Genomic DNA, 20,429 nt, shown 5'->3' with positions numbered 1-20,429 from the left:
CAGTTCTTGAATTTGTAATAATTTTTTTAATGAAGGTTGAAAAATTTATATTTTCTATTTATTTATTAATATCTCTGAAACTATCGAATCATATCTATTCATGTCTTAAGATTACGTAAAGTGATATGAAGGGAAGCCAAAAGTGCAATAATATACAGGGTGTTCCATTTAAAAAAAATCATTCCGATCCACTCGCACTTTTTGAGCCATCCTATAGAAGTAGGATCCTTCTACATACTTTAGGTTTACACTTAAATTCTCAAGTTTTTTATTCTAGGAGCTACAGATGCCCGACGCACTATTACCCGACCCTATATAAACAAACTTAATAAATACACAGAATGCCAACAAAATCGTTGCACAGACCGACATGTCATTTTTTTGTCAAATAAATTTGAAACGACCGGCCGAGGAATTTACGTCACAGGCCAGTCGGTCACTTAGAAGAGAATTTTTGCGCCAGGACCGCGATTTCAAATATTAAAATTAAAATAAATGATTTGAATACTTTTCAGATATAATTTGTATACTCTGTTTTACGGCTCAGGGAAGATTTCGAGAGACAATGAGAGAAAAAAAAACAGATGACCTTCATACAAATCCATTTATTTCGCTAAAAAAAGTTTCTAATATTTTTTAAGTTAACTATGAAGGGGGTTATACCGTGCTGGCAACTGTTACTTTTGGGTCGGCATTTACATGTGTGGAAGTAAATTGCATAGAGATCTTATTAAGTCGGAGTGAGAGAAATGCGACGATGTGCTGATGCGGCGTTGCCGGTACGACTTTCTTTGCACGTACGACGGCTTTGCCAGCCCTTAGTATATAAATCCGTTCTACATCGTCTCTTGTTGTTTTATGACAGATCATATCTCGATATGATTGGAGTGACGGGACGATGAACGATGCACGGATGCAGATGCGTATGAACTCGACTTAAGATTTTTGAAACTTCGTCAACACTTTTTGAACTCTTTTCAAACTAAAGAATATTGTTTGTGTCATATTATGTCAAATAACCAGCGTTCTGGAAATGATAAATATTTGAGATATTGCTTTTTCATTTTGGTTTGCGTGTGTTGGGTGTTTTTAAAAGTTAAGTGGAAGAAAAATCGAGAGAAAAGCAAGTGTAGACCCAGAGAGTGGGATTAGCCATCAATAAAGTGTGTATACCATATTGTACATATATGATACTAAAAACTGAAGTAGCTGCAAAATAAAGACATCACACGGTAGGTAACTAATAACAGCTTTTAGTAATATAGAGAGATAAGGTCAAAAGGTACTAGTTTAAAAAAATAAAGATTAAAGTTAGTTAACCAACTTTTATAGTATAAAATTCAGTATGTGTTTACTGATAATATTTTAGGTAGACTAAGCAGGTGCCTTTATGTAAAAATACAAATTTTTAAAACAATCCCTCATTGGTTCTCCTATTACCATCGCCGAAAAGTCAGTCAGCATCTAGACAGCTAACTTTTAATCCATAACTATATTTCAAGATTTTTCATTTTTTCATTCAAGTGTCCAAATTCTGCAACTTAGAAAGAAACACTAAGCGCTTTTAGACGCTTAGCGCATATGACGTTAATTTTCGTTAGCGCGCACTTAACTACCGATTTGGGTATTCTCATTTGATGCGCTTAGCGCCTTTACCCATTGCACTAAGCGATTTAAAAACGGCTACCTTAAAGGATTGTCTTGCTTGTCGAAGTCAGTAAAAATATAAAAAATTGTGCGTTCTCTTGCTCTTTAGTTTTTGTCTTGCTCTCAATTTCTTCTTCTATAAATTCCTTAATAAGTAATTGATAATGAACGACTTGGCAGCTATAAATATTGTTCAAAACATGCTGAGAAGTGTCTCGTAGAAGTAGTACTCGTATAATATGCTGAGAAGTAGTACTCGTATAATAAGAATGACATATCCATAGAAAAATAGGTTGACATAAATCAATAATAGGTTATAAAATTCACGTAATATTGACATTTTTCATCGTTTTATCCACATTTGACTATTAGTAAACGATTAGTAGCCTGAGAAATTGCGATACTGCTTATGCTGGAATGTGCTTAACGCGTATCCAGAAAACGATTCGCACGAGAATACCAAAATCGACTGCTTGGCGTTCCGCTAATCGAATACTTTCGCTTACCGCTTGAATCGCTTTTGTAACGTTTTTATGTCGAAGTTTCAGAATTCGAGCCCAGCATCAGGTTAATGCTGCCTAAAATTCAAAACTTTAAGTTTGTGACACTTCTAGAAGTACCTTAGACTCTTTTTGAAAGAAATTTGACAAGCGATAATTCATAAACTATGGAGTATAATTACTAGGTATTTTGGCAATCTAGCCAGGTATAGTATGGTCATGTTTAGTAAAATTTAATATCCTTGCTTTATCCACAACAAAGTTACAAGGTAGTCAAAAGTGCTGCTAACACCTTCGAGAAAAGGATGGTACGCTGCTCGACAATTATTGATCTAGGTGTTATTTATGTATAGTCTCTTGACGTTGAAAGTCTCGTCTATCTATGCTGCCTCAATAGGCTATGATTGTTCGACGGCTGACTGTGCTGTTTATGGGCAGATTTTGCATATCACCTTTTGGCTAATAAACGCTCATTTTTCAAGTTAAGTTAACAGGTAACCATGCTAGTTTAAAACAATTTGATGTATCTTATAATTACTTCTCTACTTATACACTCGCGGATAATAATTATACCTTCCAAAACACCCTATTATTTTTCTTAGGCAAACTTACTTTAATATTATTCCAATTGAGATCAATGTATTTCGGATCGTCGTTCTGTACTCGCCTAATTGAATCTTCAACGTCAGTATTGTTAGGCGGGTCCATGGGAAATATCTTAGGTTTCGACGCCTTCGTGATGCCATCCCATCCTAAACCGACTGGTTGGCCTTTGTTGAGTAACGAGGCGTGATACTGTTCTTGGTTCATCATTGAATGGAAGCCCAAAATAGCTGCAATTGAAAAGATATATTGATCGAAGGATAAAACTAAAATTTTGTATTTATATACAGGGTGTCAAAAAATAGTGTATCTAACTTCGATTGGTGATTCTACAGATAAAAATAAAACAAAAAGTTCCTATAAACATATGCCCTAAAATGCTTCCCGAAGGAGTTACAGCCCGCGAAAGGTTAATTAAAAATAGTATATTTTGTATTATTTTTATGAACATTGGTAAACTGTTTTTCCTGAAATTTGGTATTATTACATACATTTTAATACCAAAGCGAATGGCGATTGTATAGAGTACTTTTATTAGGGTAGAAATGTGGAATATACTTTTTAGAGCGCGATTTTTAACCTAAAAGCCTAATATTTAACCTAACTTATAGATTTTAGGAGGGGGGCCTTAGCCCCATGCCCCCCCCCCCCCCGCGGTTTCCGCCACTGGTTACGATGCATCGATACAGCCTCGTTTATTACCACAAAAAAGTATATACAATATACCTACTATTGTTTCGTGTTAACTCGATTTTAGCGATTCTAAACTTATTAAATCTTAAATTATTGGGCGCCTGGTATTGTACGGATGGTCGAAATTGGTCTGTTTTAACAGAGAAAATCTATTTCCTGACTAGACAGAGCAAAACCGACATAGATGTTTTGCGCTCGAATTCTGACATGTTAATGGCATAAACAGCCTGTCGATATTTTCACTTCCAACTGAGATACGCGGTCTTTTTGAATTTTCGACAATTTTGAAAATTGCCCACAAATTTTTTATTTCGCCTTCTTATGTAGGTATTAGTCTTTTAATTTCCCCCATAAAAAGTCCAAAGGACTTAAATCACAGTACCTAGCAAGCCAAGATATGGGGCTTCTTGTTCCACTCCAATTCTCTCTAAATTCTCCATTTTATAGTTCAGCTGTAAACCTGGCGTTTTAATTGTGATTGGTAATACTAATATAAATTGTTAATTTACCTTTTCAAATGTCTTAATGACTAAGAATTAACTGTGATAAAAAATAATTAGGTAAATAGATCAACACAAAATCAAAGCCTGTTTCGATATAAAGTTAAAACATCTAATATTTCTCATTTTTAGAAACAGGTACCCATAACTTTATGTCGTTGGAAAGGGTTAAAGGCCAGCGTTTTTTAAGTTCATAACCAACTATGATTTCCATTTAAAAAAATATTTTTTTATTTCTGGCTAAAAGAACAGCTTGAGAGCTCATACATCTATGTCGGTTTTGCTCTTTCTAGTCGGGAAATAGGTTTTCTCTGTTAAAACAGACTAATTTCGACCACCCTGTACACTAATTTCTAAGAAATATTTGAAATCAAAGTATTTATTGCCATGTAAATTTACACTGAATTGACGATGCGGAGACAAATATTACCCAACTTGTTTAACCAATCGATTGTCTACTATAACTTGTGACTCAACTTGAACTTCTATTTTTTGGCGAGGTCAATCTCTAGACGTCATTTACTAAAAATTAACATAAAACTTAACAACTAATGACTTAATTACAATCTTAAAAAGTAATTAAAAAATAACGAAGAGAACGGGCAATGTAAATGACCTCTAGGGCTTGACCTAGCCAAAATTATCATTGATTGTCTTCCCCAGCAGTCTTTGACGCCGTTTCTTTTCGGTCATATGTTATATGCTACTATGCATAATGTTAATTTTATAGTGTATGCTTATAGTTCCAAATATTTATTCTAATCCAGGTACTCTGTATAACTAGAGTTTTAAAATAATAAGCAAAATAAATCGCGATACTGGCTTATCTATCGAATTTCTAACATGTTCTCTCGAAAGCAACCATCCTGATTTATCAAATGAATAGCGCAATAGCGCAATGCAGCGATTTAAACTTTTAAAATACTTTCCTCTTATTGCTACGGTTTATCTTCGCAATTTGATGTTTCTTAAAGAGAAAATGCAACAGTTGAGAGAGTTCAAAGGATCGAGTTAGAACATTTGCTACGTCTGGAAGATCTATTACAAACAGTGCAAAGGGAATTGGTCATTCGCACCGAACTGCAAGAAGAAAAATCCGGATAAATACGGGAACGGAAACATAACAAACGTCTAGCAAAGCTCTCGGCTTTAGAAAAGCTTATTCAACGAGTTACACGAATTCAACATGAAAACTGATATAAGTGCATCTAATTATAGCTAAATTGCCATCTTTAAATTTATTTTTCGAAAATATCTATAAAGTTATCTATAAAACTAATAATAAAAAGTATAACTTAAAACTAAAAACGCAATTACCTAATGGCCTATACCGGGTGCGTCTCGAAAGTGGCTCACCCCTATAATTTTTTTCTAATATTCAATTGTTTTCGGTCACTTCCGGTTTCGCCGGAAATAACTAGAACTTTTGATTTTTAAGTGACATCCTCGGTATTTTTTTACTTTATTCGATAGAAAATGACACTGTGAATAGTGACTGACATATCATATGTCAACTATGATATGTTGGTTGATATGTCTTGACTTTGATATTAATGAGTTTTTAGGCTATGTATATGTATTGTATCATATTGAAAATTAATCATTTACATAGTAATTTTAATATTGTAAATTGGATATTAAAAAGAAACCTATTTTTTTTGTAAAATGCTACTATATCTGTAGAGGGGGGTATCTCGGAAACTACTGGGGCTAGAGAGACGGTCAAATGGGGAAAGAATTCCAGTTTTGTGAGGACAAACATATGTATATGCGCCTTTCGGAATTTTGAAAAAGTTTCTGGCTTACTAGATATTTCAAAAAAAAATCGGCTATTTTATAAATGGCCCTTAATTCTATAGATAATACTGCTCTATGTATATTTTTCCTATATAGAAGGATGTGATTAATAAGTGATAATAATTTAAGTGATTATCGCTTGGTAGCCATATTGTAATTGTCATTTTTTGAAATATTAATTCAGAAGTCATTTCTGTCAGTTCCACAAAATATCCCGTCAATTCATATTACAAAATGGCAAAAGAAAGAATATATATACTTTATTTCGTTGTATAATCTTTTGAATACAACTCGATGTTTAGGGATTACCTAATACTTTTGCCTGACACTCAATGCGAACCGGCGGATAACGCATTTCGTGTCGCGTAAAAGTATTATTCGGTAATCCCGAAACATCTTGTGGTATTACATTCGATAATCACATCCTTAATGAGAATGTGTTCTATATTTTTTTTTAATAATAAATGAAAACCATAGTATATAAATAAAATAAAGCGCCATAAAAGCGCCATTTTTAAGCTTTTCAGCGATATAAGCTATATGTTTTTTTCGAAAGATTAGAGTTATAGCAAAGAATATTATAATTTCTTTGGTTATAGCCATCATTTTTAAACATTTCACTTAGCCATGGAAACAAGTTCAATCGTCGTTGCTCTCAAAGATGTCAAACTGTCACATCCAAACTTTATAAATAAAAAAAATTGTAAATATGAATTTTTCAAATGACGAAAAGCGTATAGGCGTGTAGTATTTTTCTTGCCCATACATTTTCGAGGATACGGCCAACGTATCCTCGAAAATGAACTTTATTTACACTTTTTAGAGAACAGTATTGAAGACATGCTAGAAAAGTAAAATTTAGAGACTCGCACATCAATAGAGTAGTTCCAATATAGACTTTCATTATGTATATCCCCCTCATAATGAAAGATGTTAATAGCTATTTATGTAACTAGTACCTAAAATGATGTTTTTTAGGACGAATCATTACTGTTTGCGGACGAGGCGTTAGCCGAGTCCGAAATAGTAGATGAGTCCTAAAAAACATAATTTAGGTACGTGTTACATACACTATTTTTTGTCATACGCTTTTTACAGTTTTTTAGAACGCATATTTGCAAATTTTCCATATTTGAAATTATAATGTTTGAAAAAGTTGGCTTATAAATTCATATCTTAGTAACGAGTTTGTTTATTTCATCGCATTTTGACATGTCATTCGAAATTTGTCACAAAATCACACAAATTCATCAACAATTTTAAAATGTTCCAAAATCCCGAACATATTGCTAATAAGGCCAAAGAAATCGTGTTGGATTTACTTCCTGTGAAGTCTCGTGCCATTTACCAGAAAGAATATGATGTTTTTAATGAATGGAAAGACAAAAATGGCGTATTCGTTGTAAATGAAGATGTATTGCTAAATTATTTCCACGAAAAGTAAGTACCTAGGTACCTATTTAAAAGAGGCTTTTAAATTAAAATATTCTTAAATTACAGTCACAAACATTCAAACCATCGTCAATTTGGTCGAAATATTCCATGCTGAGAGCAGTGTTAAGTGTTAAAGAAGATATTTATATTGACAAATTTCCAAAACTTATTGCTTTTTTGAAGAGGAATTCGGTTGGTTACGAGCCTAAAAAGTCTAAGGTTTTGTCCATAAAAGAGATCGGTGATTTTTTGGCCACGGCTAGTGATGAAACTTATTTACTTACTAAGGTAAGTTTGCGATAATGATTTTTAAAATATATAGATGGTTTCTTATTCCATTGTATTTGATTTTTAGGTAGCTCTTGTCATTGGCCTTTGTGGAGCATGTAGAAGAGAAGAATTGTACTCTCTACGAGTGCAAGACATCATAGAAAAAGACAACAGCTGCCTTTTAGTTACCCTTGCGGATACAAAAACTAATATCAAAAGAGTGTTTCCGGTGGTGAACGAAGGGAACGTTGTCAATCCAGTTGAGTTGTATAGAAAATATGCTTGTCTTAGGCCAAAAATGTACCACATGATTATGTCTTGTTTGTGACTGTAATTTAAGAATATTTTAATTTAAAAGCCTCTTTAAATAGGTACCTAGGTACTTACTTTAAACAAATAACTTAGCTTTTGATATTGTTAGTATTTAATAATTTAATTATAAATATATGTATAATTTTATGTGATTTTGTGACAAATTTCGAATGACAAAATAAAACAACCAAATAACGAATTTAGACATTTTAGTCCATAAAGGTTGCCATGACGACCTTTACGGCCTAGGCCGAAAAAGAAACATTTTACGGACTGAAATGAGTCCGTAAAATAGCTGTTTTTGGGAGCGTATGACAAAAAAATGATTTATATCATAATTATATAAACTCAGAGATAGGAAGAGGTGGACCAATTGCATGAGCCACCTCGATCACCTGACCTATCCATTTTAAATTTTTTCTGTTTTAACAGTTCTGTGTGAAAAGCTGTAAACTGTAATTCAGTTTTAAAACGATGCATTTATGGACTCAAAACACTGGATGATTTTTTGGGCATTTTCTAAAATAACTTAAAGTGTGTGTAATGATATTAGTTTTTTAAGTTTAGTTTGTGTAATGCTAATTGTAAAGAATCGTTTAATAAAGTAGTAGTCGTCTTTTTAGTTGTTAATATCATAAAAGATAATAAGAATACCATAAATACACCAATAAGTTATAAATAAAAAAGCCTATAAGTAAATATCAATAAGTTATAAATCATAAAAGAATAAGAATACCATACTAAAGTGAAATTAGTCAAGAAAGATAAGAATTAACTATAACTCAGTAATTTTTCGAAAACAAGATATAACTTATATCGCTGAAAAGTTTAAAAAATGGCGCTTTTTATGAAGTCATGGCCAACTATGGTTTCCATTTAGAAAACATATATTTCTGTCATATGTCAAAAATGACAGGCTTTAGAAAAAAAACGGAGAACACAATCTCATTAAGGATGTGATTATCTACAACTTTTATCTGAACACTTTTTGTCTAGAATAGATTATAACGGAATTAGGGACCTTTTTTAAAATGCCCGAAATTTGGTTTTATCGAAATATCTAGTAAGCCATAAACTTTTTCAAAAAATTAAAAGGCGCTAATTTATGACCTAAAACATACATAAAAATGCAATTGTTTCCCTATTTAACCGACTCTCTATCTCCAGTAGTTTCCGAGATACCCAAAGAGATCATCGCAGAAAACTCACCCTGTATATGAATATTTTTAATAAAAACAAACGGCATACTTAAGTGGCAAAATAATAAAAAAACTTAATTCTCCTCAATTTTTGTTTAAGCAATATTTTCGTACAGCTCCCGATTGGGAACGCGCTAAACATTGTAGTGTAGCGGAAGAGATTTAAACTTCATTTATACCGGGTGCGTCTCAAAAGTGGCTCACCCCCATAACTTTTTTTTTATTTTTTCACATAAAAAACGATATTTGATATATTAATTATATGACATAAATTAGGATTGATTGACGCATTCAATTGTTTTTGGTCACTTCCTGTTTCACCGTAAATGACTACAGCTTTTGATTTTTAAATGGCACCCTCGTTATTTTTTTACTTTATTCGATAGAAAATGACATTCTGAATAGAACAATATGTCAACTTTAGACATTTTGGATTAAAAAATAGTATTTTAAATTTCAATCTAGAATACCATGACTATGTTAAAAATACTAATTCTTAATCAAGGAGCCTTGGAAAAATAGATTTGATCGTCTAATGTTTTAGTGTCTTGTTCTGACTAGTTAGAGAATGCTCAAATCGTGTTTTTACTCATATCTCAATTTTTTTAAATGGAACGAGGGTGGCTCATTAGCATAATTGGAAAAAGCATTTTTTACGAATAATTTGATACCACACACTTGGTATTTCGAGTCAAATTTTCGTTACGAACCGCTAATTATAATTTCAAATAAACCATATATGAAAATGTCAAAAGTTGACATATGATATGTCATTCTATTCAGAGTCTTATTTTCTATGGGATAAAGCAAAAAAATACTGAGGGTTCCATTTAAAAATCAAAAGTCATTTCCGGTAAAACAGGAAGTGACCAAAAACAATTGAATACGTTAATCAATCCTAATTTATGTCATATACATACTAACAAAACAAAATGTCGTTTTTTTATCTGAAAAATAAAAAAGTTATATATACTAATATAGTATATATAGCCACTTTTGAGACGCACCCGGTATACCACCGACCGCAGCTATAAAAGTCGTTTCTGCCGCACTACAAAGTTTAGCGCTTTCCCGATCGTAAGCTATGCATCGTACAAAAAAATTCCGTTACACAAAAGGTGTTAAGAATTAAGTCCTCTAAAAATTTGCCATTTAAATAAGCCCCTTATTTTTATTACAAATGATCGAGAAATTGGGAAAGCCACGTTCATTAGTTATTATTAGTCATAATATTTGAGACTTTATGTTAATTAACAGGAATAAATAATATTTTTTACAAAATTACTTATTCAAAAGTTGTAAAGAATTTAATTTCTCTTACAACTAAAAGACTGCTAAAAATTACCTACTTTTTCATTTGGATTCCGGTTAATCAAAATATATTGGCATAGTAGGCTTACGTATATTTGGTTGCCTAACGATTACTAGCAATATTTAATTTTAATTAAAAACATTGAACAGATGAATCACACAAATTTAATTACTTCATGCTTATTTTTATATTATCCATATTAGAACTGTTAATATTTTTTATGCAAATTGTAGAAATACATCTACTGCTACTAACAAATAAAATAAACGCAACTATCTAAATAGTTAAATAAACAAGTGTGTCAGTTACTGTTGTTACTATGAATAGTAATTGAAATTAGTTTCAACAAATGTTCCACTTGAAATAAAAATATGACTGGATTTAATTATGTAGCTAGCAAGAGAAAGCATTAGATAAAAATATATATCTAAGTACCTATACTTATATCTTTTAGATAAATTAAGATAAAAAAATATGAGAATGTTACTTCTGACAAAAAAATTGCTTATTTAATATAATTTTTATATTATTTACCGGCTCGTGATCCCGATGTATTGCCTGAATTATTATCATGTAAATATGATGACCAAAAAGACTATTTTTCTGATATATTTATATTAAGATTCACGTTACTAGAATATAAAATCAAAAATAGTTAGTTGTATTTTTTTCACTGTCAATGTAATTTTTTTAAATTCAACTGCAATACCGAGGTAGAGAGTGAAAATATCTGACTGCAAATGTACTAATTTGGTTAGGTTTACATGCATCTGTAATGCATCGTCTTGTCATTTTCTATGCAGTTTTGTGGGATTGTTTTAAACATTACAGCTAATACCATATGATCGAATAAAAACGGCGTCAACGATGACTCTGAAATGAAGATCGCTGTCATTTTATCTATAAAATTATATGGGAAATATCATTGGTCATCATTTCCAAGCCAACTGGACGCCGTTTTTTTCGATCATACGGTACTGCATATGATTATAAATGACAGATGCATATAAAACCATCTAAAAAGAGAAGTAGTACTGACCTGCCAAATCAATTATTTCTTCCTGAGTTGCACCAGATAATGCATGTTCATACTCGTCACCTAAATCCACTGCTATTTTTTCATCTGCTTCTATTTCTTTCTTTGGCGGAGGAGGTGGAATCCACTAAAAAATTGTACTACTATAAAAATCCATCTTTTAAATTTACTAAATTATATTACTTTTTTGCCTCGAACAACACCTGCTTCGTATGGTTTTAATTCTGGTCTATCTGGCGTTTCTATCGCTTGCCTATTAATATGTTCAATTAATTGTTTCCTATTTAATGGTCCAGTGGGTTCCTTATCACAATCGTAACTTGTTCTTTGCGAAGGGGGTAGAAATGAATCCTAAAATATTTCAATAATTCATATTCAAAAAAAACAACCGTAATTCTAGTAGACTTACATCGGGGTCCACTTCTTTGGCTAATATATTTATTTCCTCGGGGGTTAACTTATCTAAGAGGGTCTCTACATCTACATCATCATATACACTTAGGTCTTTGCCATATAGTTTGGCTGGGGTTGTCATAGTTGTGGTTTTGGTCGTCGACGACGTCTGTAACATAAAAAACACCGAAATTAAGCACTATACCGTTCTTGTAGGGCGTTGTTCGACATTAACCTATAAACTCAACAATAGAACAATCACTTTTTATGAACTTCTGTTTTGAAAGGCTAACCGTACCTATTCTATTTCTTTGTTAAAATAATTGAATATCGTCCACACCTTCGTAAAACGTCTAAAACTTTATGAAATTCAAACCCGACAAAATGTGAAAAACAATATCTTGTTCTGCTAATTGACAACTTAGTAGATCAATAAACAATTCATAAGTATAAAGAAAAAGATAGAGACATCCTTCATCTGTGTCACCGGCAGACATACAAAGAAGGCCATCCTTTTCTATTTTTATTGGACTACGTTTACATGTACAGACCAGAATATTTGTTTATTCAGACTGAAAAATTAATTAGTTTTTAATAATTAAAATTAAAAAAATCGCAAAAGTATTATTCCTGTAAGAAAACTAAGCGATTAATTTTGTTTTGAAATATAAATATGCAAATGTCTCACTCAATTTATAATCAATTTTCCTGTTTCCTGCTTAAAGATAAATTAATGTGATTTTCCGCGAGGGACGATGCCGATTTTTTATATGAAAACTTGCTAAAACATCAATTTTGACAGATATGACACCATCTTGAATTTTCTTAAAGGGAAACCCGCACATATTTTAGCATCATCCGGTATATCGAGAGCCCCCTGTATATCGAGAACGCTAAGTGCGAGGTATACTAAACAATAAACATGTATTTTTGAAATTATCTAAAAATGGTCTACCGGACGATGTTAAAATATGTGAGGATTTCCATTTAAAAAATTCAAGATGGCGTCGTATCTGTCAAAATTGACGTTTTAAAATAAATCAGGTAGGAAATCGGCATCCTCGCGTAAAATTACATTGAAAAATGCTTTTGCATTATTTTAATCGAACTCTGCATTATTCTAATCGAAAATTGTAAATTGTGTGAGACACTTAAAATGATTCGGGAAGAGTTCAACCCACTATACAGGGTGCCATAAATTCGAGCATTGGTATATCCCTTAGATTAAGAATAAAATGTATATCCGAATGTATATCCGAAACCATAATAAATACAAACATGGTTAAATTGGAGCAAAGTTGCCTTGGGCCTTGAAATTATTGAAACTTTTTTGATGGCATCTTTTGATAAACATCCCAAGGCGCAAACTTGCCCGAATTTAAGTTATTCTTAATCTAAGAAATTAAACATGTTCGTATCTATTACGGTTTCCGAGATACCCTTTTTCGTACCACAAATTTGTAGCACCCTGTATACCGTATATCAAAAACGGGAAGTGCAAAGTATACCAAAAACTATATACATATTTTTGTACAAACATGTTACAATACTTTGTTATAATACCGTATGAAAATGTATTTTTCATTAGATATACAGGGTGTCCCAAACTGAGCGTGCATTAGAAGTTTCTAGGGAACTAAACATGGCTGGGAAACTTAAATGGAAATGACAGTTCATTAAAAATAGTTTTTCCTCCAAGATGCAGAGGCGCAAAATATTAAAACTGTCAATATTAACAATGCAAATGTCAATATCTGACAATAATAAAATTTGATTTTTAACTGTCACTCAGAGACGCTTTTGTTGTGATTTTACGGTTTGATGTCGTTTTGATTTGTCGAATTATTGTAAAATTAAATTCCTTCAGATTTTTTGCCAGTATTCTGTTTTAGACAATGTTTTTTAAAAATGGTGGGACAATTTGTGTTTTGTAATAACTTTTAATTATTTTTTATCATGGAGTTTAATTGTTGTACTCCTGGTTTCCGAAGGATACAATGGTAAGTAAATTAAACATATCTACTTACAGTTATAGATTTTTTAAATTAGTACTGCTAATAAATGCTACTTGCAGAGCAGTTATTTAAATTTTTTTACGGTGCATGTAAGGAATTAAGGACGCGCGTTTTATATTAGCATGATCAGCAGATGATTACATCTGATTTAATTTGTTTTTATTATTTCAGGTCCCAAACGGAAACAAACTGGGAATCTTGCCTACACCAAAATTATATACCTAGCCGTTTCCAATTCACTTCAAAGGGAGGAAAATTATGTAAAACTGCCTGCTATTTGCTGAAAACCGCCAAAGATTAAATTATAACTGTAACAACTTAATATATGCTATTTCTAGTATTTTTAATATATTTTTTAATTAATATCCGACATATAAGAACACTTTGTATGCTTTTAATTCAGTTGATTTATCGTTTATAATATGATCGACCTAATTAAAAGCACACAAAGTGTTCTTATCTTAATCTAAATATATTTTAAATTAACTAAAACAACCCCCCTTCCCCGCACCCCTCTCTTCCATTAGTATTTCTTCCTCCGTCTACCAGAGGCGCCCTTGTATAATAAAATTGAAATGTATTATAAGTTGCCTATCTATTTAATAGTATAAGTCTTTTATCTATGGGAACTAAAAGATCTAGATCGGAGATTTTTTGCACATCATTGTTTCACAATGAGATCTATCAATTAAAAATATTTTCAATATGGCGGCACTTCCAGAAATACCGGAAGTTGACAATCACTTTCTTATTTTAAATGGGTATCCCCCATTTTTGTGCATACTTAAATTATCTGTAAAATTATATAAATTCTGATAACAAACACTCTACAATGCGTGCTACAAATTCGAGGTTACGAGGCATTGGTATCTCGGAAACCGTAATATAGATACGAAGATGGTTAAATTAGGGCAAAAGTTGCCTCCTTGGCATGTTCACCAGATGCCACCAAAAGTTTAAAAATTTCAAAGGATTGCGGAGTTTTTGGAAAAACGGATTTTTTAAATTAATTTTATTTTTTTTTTCCTGTCGTTAGTTTTTCGAAAATCAAAAACTAATTGCACATTCTCATAACCACTTTATTAGGGGCTATCTGATGGGTATTTTTAGATTTTCAAATTAGCTGATGAATTTGTAGAGATACAGAGGCCAACTTAATTTTTTTAAATACGGACCTGCATTTTTTATTTCAAATTTTGAAAGACTTCGGTCTCCTGAGTACAATGATATGCCACACTTGATATTTTTTTTGTTTTGGATACCTTAACAATGAAAAAACTATTTAATTGTTATTTAAAATAATTTCAAGTCCGACTCTGGTTTTTTAATTTATTTCATCTGATTATATTCAGCACAACAATATTGATCAGCGCTAATTAACATTGAATAATCACAACCAAATCACGTCAATTGAAAGATTCAAATAATTAATATCCAGGTCAACAATTTAAAGATATCTATCATTATTAACTTTTTTTATTGTGAATTTGAAATCCCAGTGTACGATCTAATAATATGCATAATATTAATCGTAGTTATTATAAATAAATCAACTTCTACAAACACGTTTCTCATGCTCTGCATGTTCGAAAGGGTTACCGCACCCTCCATAATGCACAAATTTATTTTTCGTTCAGTCTTATTTATAGCTCTTTGAACAGATCTTCTTATACTTCCGAATGCATTTTGTACCCTTCTTAGACAAGGAAAGAGAGGGGACAGGTAACACGCTCTGTAACACGGCAGCTGAAAGTGAGGCAAGTTGTCACCAAAAATTCTCCAATAGCGTAGCATCAGAAATTAGCTTGTACCTAGACGGTACAAAATATTTATTAAAACGTAAACTAATATATCGTTCATTTTTGAGTAATGCATATACAATTTTGTATTTTATAGTCTCACCTTTATAATATTAGAATATCTAAGTCGATAATGCAAAATTTATTTAACAGTCACAGTGGACTGATTCTAAAGACAATTATTTATTTATTAACATTAGTATTATAATGTATAATTAAATAAAAATAATGTAATAACATATGTTTTAAACGTGTATATACATATATACTGTATGATCAAGAAAAACGCGGCGTCTTGTTTGTTTGGAAATGACAATTTCACAAATGAATATTAATAATTGCATTATTCATTGAATCCGTAAGCAAGTGCGAAGGGAATTGACTAGATTCAAGGGCGTAGATAAGGGGGGGGGGGTACTGGGGGACAGTACCCCCCCTGACGCTTGATGAGATACGAGAATTGAAATAGTCATTGACTATGAAAGGATTTTTTTTAATTAAAATTAATTAATTTATTTAATTAATTATTTTTATTTATATTTATTTAATTAATTAATTATTGGCCAGGACAGATTAGTGGGGTTAACTCTAATCAATATCCATAAAGATATTGAAATAAATGTTGATGCTGTTATTGATAGGTTTTCCAAACAGCGTACTAGAAAACTTGATTTTGTTTTGTAGTTTTATTTATAGTTTATAGTTTTTATAGTTTTTTTGATAGTTTAGAGTTTTTTTTATAGTTTATAGAAAATTAACTAATAAACGTCGTTGTTTCATTTTTGTTTATGTTATTTACAAATCTATATTTTAATTTTTTGTGTTATGTTTTATATCTTTTTTTTGAGACAAAAAAATCGCCGTCGTTTTAATTCGACAAAAAGAAATTCCGACGGTGATTTTTTTTTTGCGACAATCATAGTACCACCCCATAACATACACCTATCTACGCCCCTGACTAGATTCATTGTTAAACCGTACAATCGAAAAAAAGCGACGTCCAGTTGGCTTGTAAATTACGATCGATGATATTCCCCATATAATTCTACATATAAAATGACATAAAAACTATACAAAACGACATCGAAAAAGACGGCGTCAGCGATAGCTATGAAATGAAGATCGCTAGCTATGAAATGAAGATCGCTAGCTATGAAATGAAGATCGCTGTCCTTCTATATGTAAAATTATATGGGGAATGTCGTCGATCGTCATTTACAAGCCAACTGGACGTCGTTTTTTTCGACCATACGGTATAATAATGAATCTAGCCATTCCCCTTCACACTTGCGTACGGATTCAATGAATAATATAATTTTTAATATTTGTTACCTTCAATCCTTAAGAATATCTAATTTTTCCACAAAAATAAACAATTCTAGAAGCTTTGTGTTATTTTATTTATTTTAAATTTTTATTAATTACTCACTGAGACTATTATTATACACCTAAATTAGCAAATTTTTTGAAAGAATATTTAAAAATATATGTAGTAACAAGTAGCCCACCACAAGGTTTGTCCACCCCAACAAATCTTGGCAGGTAAATTTAAGTTTTATATAACAACTATACATACAGATTTTTTTATCACTAGAATTTTTAATTTTTTTTTTTATAGTTTACAATTATTTTACATATTTGATAACAATACTTTATACTTTATACATTTTTTTACATGTAAAATATATAAAAAATGTTTATTACTATAAAGTTGTATTTGTCTGATTATAATTCCCTACGCCACTGGAGAAATCCATGCTAGAGTAGCATTATTTAGAGTTTCAAATTTAATTATAATGGGATATTGAAAATACTACTTGGAATTATTAAAAATAGTTTGGTTTGGATGTGGTACAAAACATATTAAAAGCATTTTACATATTTTTTACTGCTATAATGAAAAATGTACATTTTATGACCACATAACAAAAAGCTGCGTATCGATTTTTTACCTGTGAGTATGTAATTCCAGCCACTTTTTTCTCGCTTCGGCCTTTGCAGCCATACTCTAAAACATCTCACCATACTAAACAACACAGTTTATAAATTTAAAACAAAACAGTTGTCACAAAAACATAAAATTCGCTCCGGTGTCACCTAGAAATCTTGTCACCAAAGTATGGCCGCCGATCAAATTTTGGCCTCACTAACTCGATCACGGGAGAATATGCGTGTTCGCTGTCCCCTCTCTTTCCTTGTCTAAGGTGCCCTTTAATTGTTTTTATTACTCGTTAATTGTTTTGTACCCTTAATGTTGAAATGTATTATTGATTTCAAATGTCCAAAACAATTTTATTGATTTTGTTTATTCAATGTTAATTAAGCGCTGATCAATATTTTTGTGCTGAATATAATCAGATTAAATAAATTAAAAACCAGAGTCGGATTTGAAATTATTTTTAAATAACAATTAAATAGTTTTTATTGTTTTACCCTTTGGTTTTACCGAAAACAAAAAAAGTATCAAGTGTAGCATATCATTGTACTCAGGAAGTGAGGTCTTTCAAAACCTGAAATAAAAATGCAGGTCCATTATTTAAAAAAAATTAAGTTGGCTTCTGTATCTCACAAATTATAAGCTAATTTGAAAATCTAAAAATACCATCAGATAGCCCTAATAAAGTGGATGGATGAGAATGTACAAATTAGTTTTTGATTTTCTAAAATATCGACAGGAAAAAATAAAATTTATTTTCAAAAAAATCCGTTTTTTCCAAAAAACTCAGCAATCCTTGAAATTTCCAAAACTTTTTTGATGGCATCTTGGTGAACATCCTAAAGCGCAACTTTGCCCCAATTTAACCATGTTCGTATCTATTACAGTTACCGAGATACCAATGCTCGTACCTCGAATTTGTAGCATCCTGTATACCTAACATTAACGGTTTTTGAGAAAATAAATATTTAAAATTTTTGGAGGAAAAAAACTGCCTGTCAAAAAAAATTGTATAGCCTAAACGTCAAATTTAGTGTTCAGTGTGATCACCATAGCCACTTTGACGAGAGCCATCGAACTGTGGAATTGATTATTCTAATCAACGGAAAACTAAAAATAAAACTGATTTCTTTTTAGGAATAATTTTATTTATTAAGTAGCTCAGCATCTTTCTTGATTCCAAAAAAAATAATATATTTGACATACATACATTCAAAGCAATATTTTTGTTCAAGAAATAAGAAAGGGAAACTCAATCCTATTGAACTTCGTCTATCCGTTCTATATCTTTTTATTAAAAAATTATTTAGAAATTCCATGTCAACATATTTTTCAGAGAAAAACTCTCTTTTCCAACAAAACACTATATGATTCGCCTATTACTGAAAAATAATAAGACATTATTTGTGCATGAAGGTTGTACATGTTGTTTATTCTAATAGTTCAAAGCTTTAAAAGAGAAATATTTTGTTTTATGAAAAGGATTGAAAAGATAACAAATTTATCTAGATCGTTACGATCTGATTTATACAGATCTTCTATTCATATTTTTATATCAGCCCATGTTTTCAACAAATTACGGTCTAGAAGGACCTTAGACAAGCCGACGCCAGCCCTCTAATTTAAGAAGAAAAAATAAGGACAAGGTTCTCTATCGTACATACAGGGGTGGCGCCTCTCATACGACGCGGAGGCTCCAAGGACGACACTTATTTGTACTGAAATTAAATTTTGTGAGCATATGTAGGTTAATCTAGAGCATTTTTTTAAATATAGAGAATTATACAGGGTGTCCAGAAAAAAAGTTACACATCTATGTTGTGTTTTTTGCAATGGAACACCCTATATATTAATTGATTTTCGGATTCTAGGAGAAAAATAAAGGTGAGTTTTGTTAAAGAAGTATCATATGATCAAAAAAAAACGGCGTCCAGTTGGCTTGGAAATGACGATCGATGACATTTCCCATATAATTTTACATACAAATTAAATGACAGCGATCTTCATTTCATAGCCATCGTTGACGCCGTTTTTATTCGATTATACGGTATATGACTAAAATGTAATGTTTTTGACAAATTTAACATTTTCTAAAAATGAAGAACAATTTTTAAATTTCAATGAAATCTGCCTAAATTGGAATTTACCCGATATAGCTTACTATATAGTTAAAATAGCCATTTTACTTTAAATCAAATTAAAACTTGACCCAAAAAGTTATACAGGGTGAAACAAAATTAATATTGAACATTGGTCACCTTTAAAAGCAAGTTACTCTTTATTCTAAATGGAACACTCAGTATATTATTCCGACATTCAATGCGGAATTCATGTCTCTTCAAAATACTTTTTAACTAAACAACTTTTTAACATGAAAAGATCTTTTTAAAAGAGAATTACTTTATGCAGTGAACAAGAAAGGAAGCATTTTAAGTATTTGATTCATCTAGCTAATTTTTGATACATAATTATACGTTTATATCTAGTTTTAATTCTGTAATAATTAAAATATGTTTTAAACGTGTATCTTTTTATTACCATTCAGTATTTTTTTACTTCCATCACAGCCACCTAGATTTTATCAATTAATAATTAATAAATATCTACTGAGCAAAATCATAAAAATAAAAATATCTAGAAAAATTGTTGTCTGAGTGGTAGACAACCATAATAGTATTTTGAAGATATATGAATTCTCCATTGAATATCGGAATAATATACTGGGTGTTCCATTTAAAATAAAGAAGTAACTTGCTTTCAAAAGTAGTGATGGGCAAAACTGTTATTTTTAGATATCAGTTGAAACTGTTATAGTTATTTATAAAAAACAGCTTAAAATAACAGCTTAAAAATAACATGTTTCTTTATTTTACTGCTAAATATCTGAAAGAGTATGAGACGCTCACCGCCAGGCGTATTAACGCAGTTGCAAGTTGCAACAATGACGGGCTCGGTGGTAGTATTTCAAGGGTGTCAAAACATT

General features: G+C 31.2%; 1 protein-coding gene across 9 annotated transcripts in view; it reads right to left on the bottom strand.

The window, feature by feature from the left end:
• LOC115891203 (tropomodulin-like) overlaps positions 1–20,429 on the bottom strand; it is a 329,344-nt gene that overhangs the window by 113,647 nt on the left and 195,268 nt on the right. For 7 of the 9 annotated variants that reach the window (XR_004051777.1, XM_030911637.1, XM_030911650.1 and 4 more), the window contains exons 2-5: positions 11,713–11,865; positions 11,487–11,654; positions 11,307–11,430; positions 2,760–2,980 (exon numbers count right to left, since the gene is read on the bottom strand). Coding sequence is in view for 8 of the 9 variants with exons in the window: in XM_030911637.1 (XP_030767497.1) it covers positions 2,760–2,980; positions 11,307–11,430; positions 11,487–11,654; positions 11,713–11,865 (666 nt within the window). In the remaining variant the exon portion in view is untranslated. Of the gene's footprint in view, positions 1–2,759; positions 2,981–11,306; positions 11,431–11,486; positions 11,655–11,712; positions 11,866–11,931; positions 11,953–11,994; positions 12,152–20,429 lie in introns of those variants that run through there. The other 2 variants (XM_030911659.1, XM_030911665.1) reach the window with 2 other exon arrangements.

The sequence above is a fragment of the Sitophilus oryzae genome, unplaced genomic scaffold (genome assembly GCF_002938485.1).
Source record: "Sitophilus oryzae breed Bouriz unplaced genomic scaffold, Soryzae_2.0 scaffold_1179_pilon_pilon, whole genome shotgun sequence".
NCBI lineage: Eukaryota > Metazoa > Arthropoda > Insecta > Coleoptera > Curculionidae > Sitophilus > Sitophilus oryzae.
Note: the sequence above shows the minus strand (reverse complement) of the source record. Positions and strands in the feature narration are given on the sequence as shown.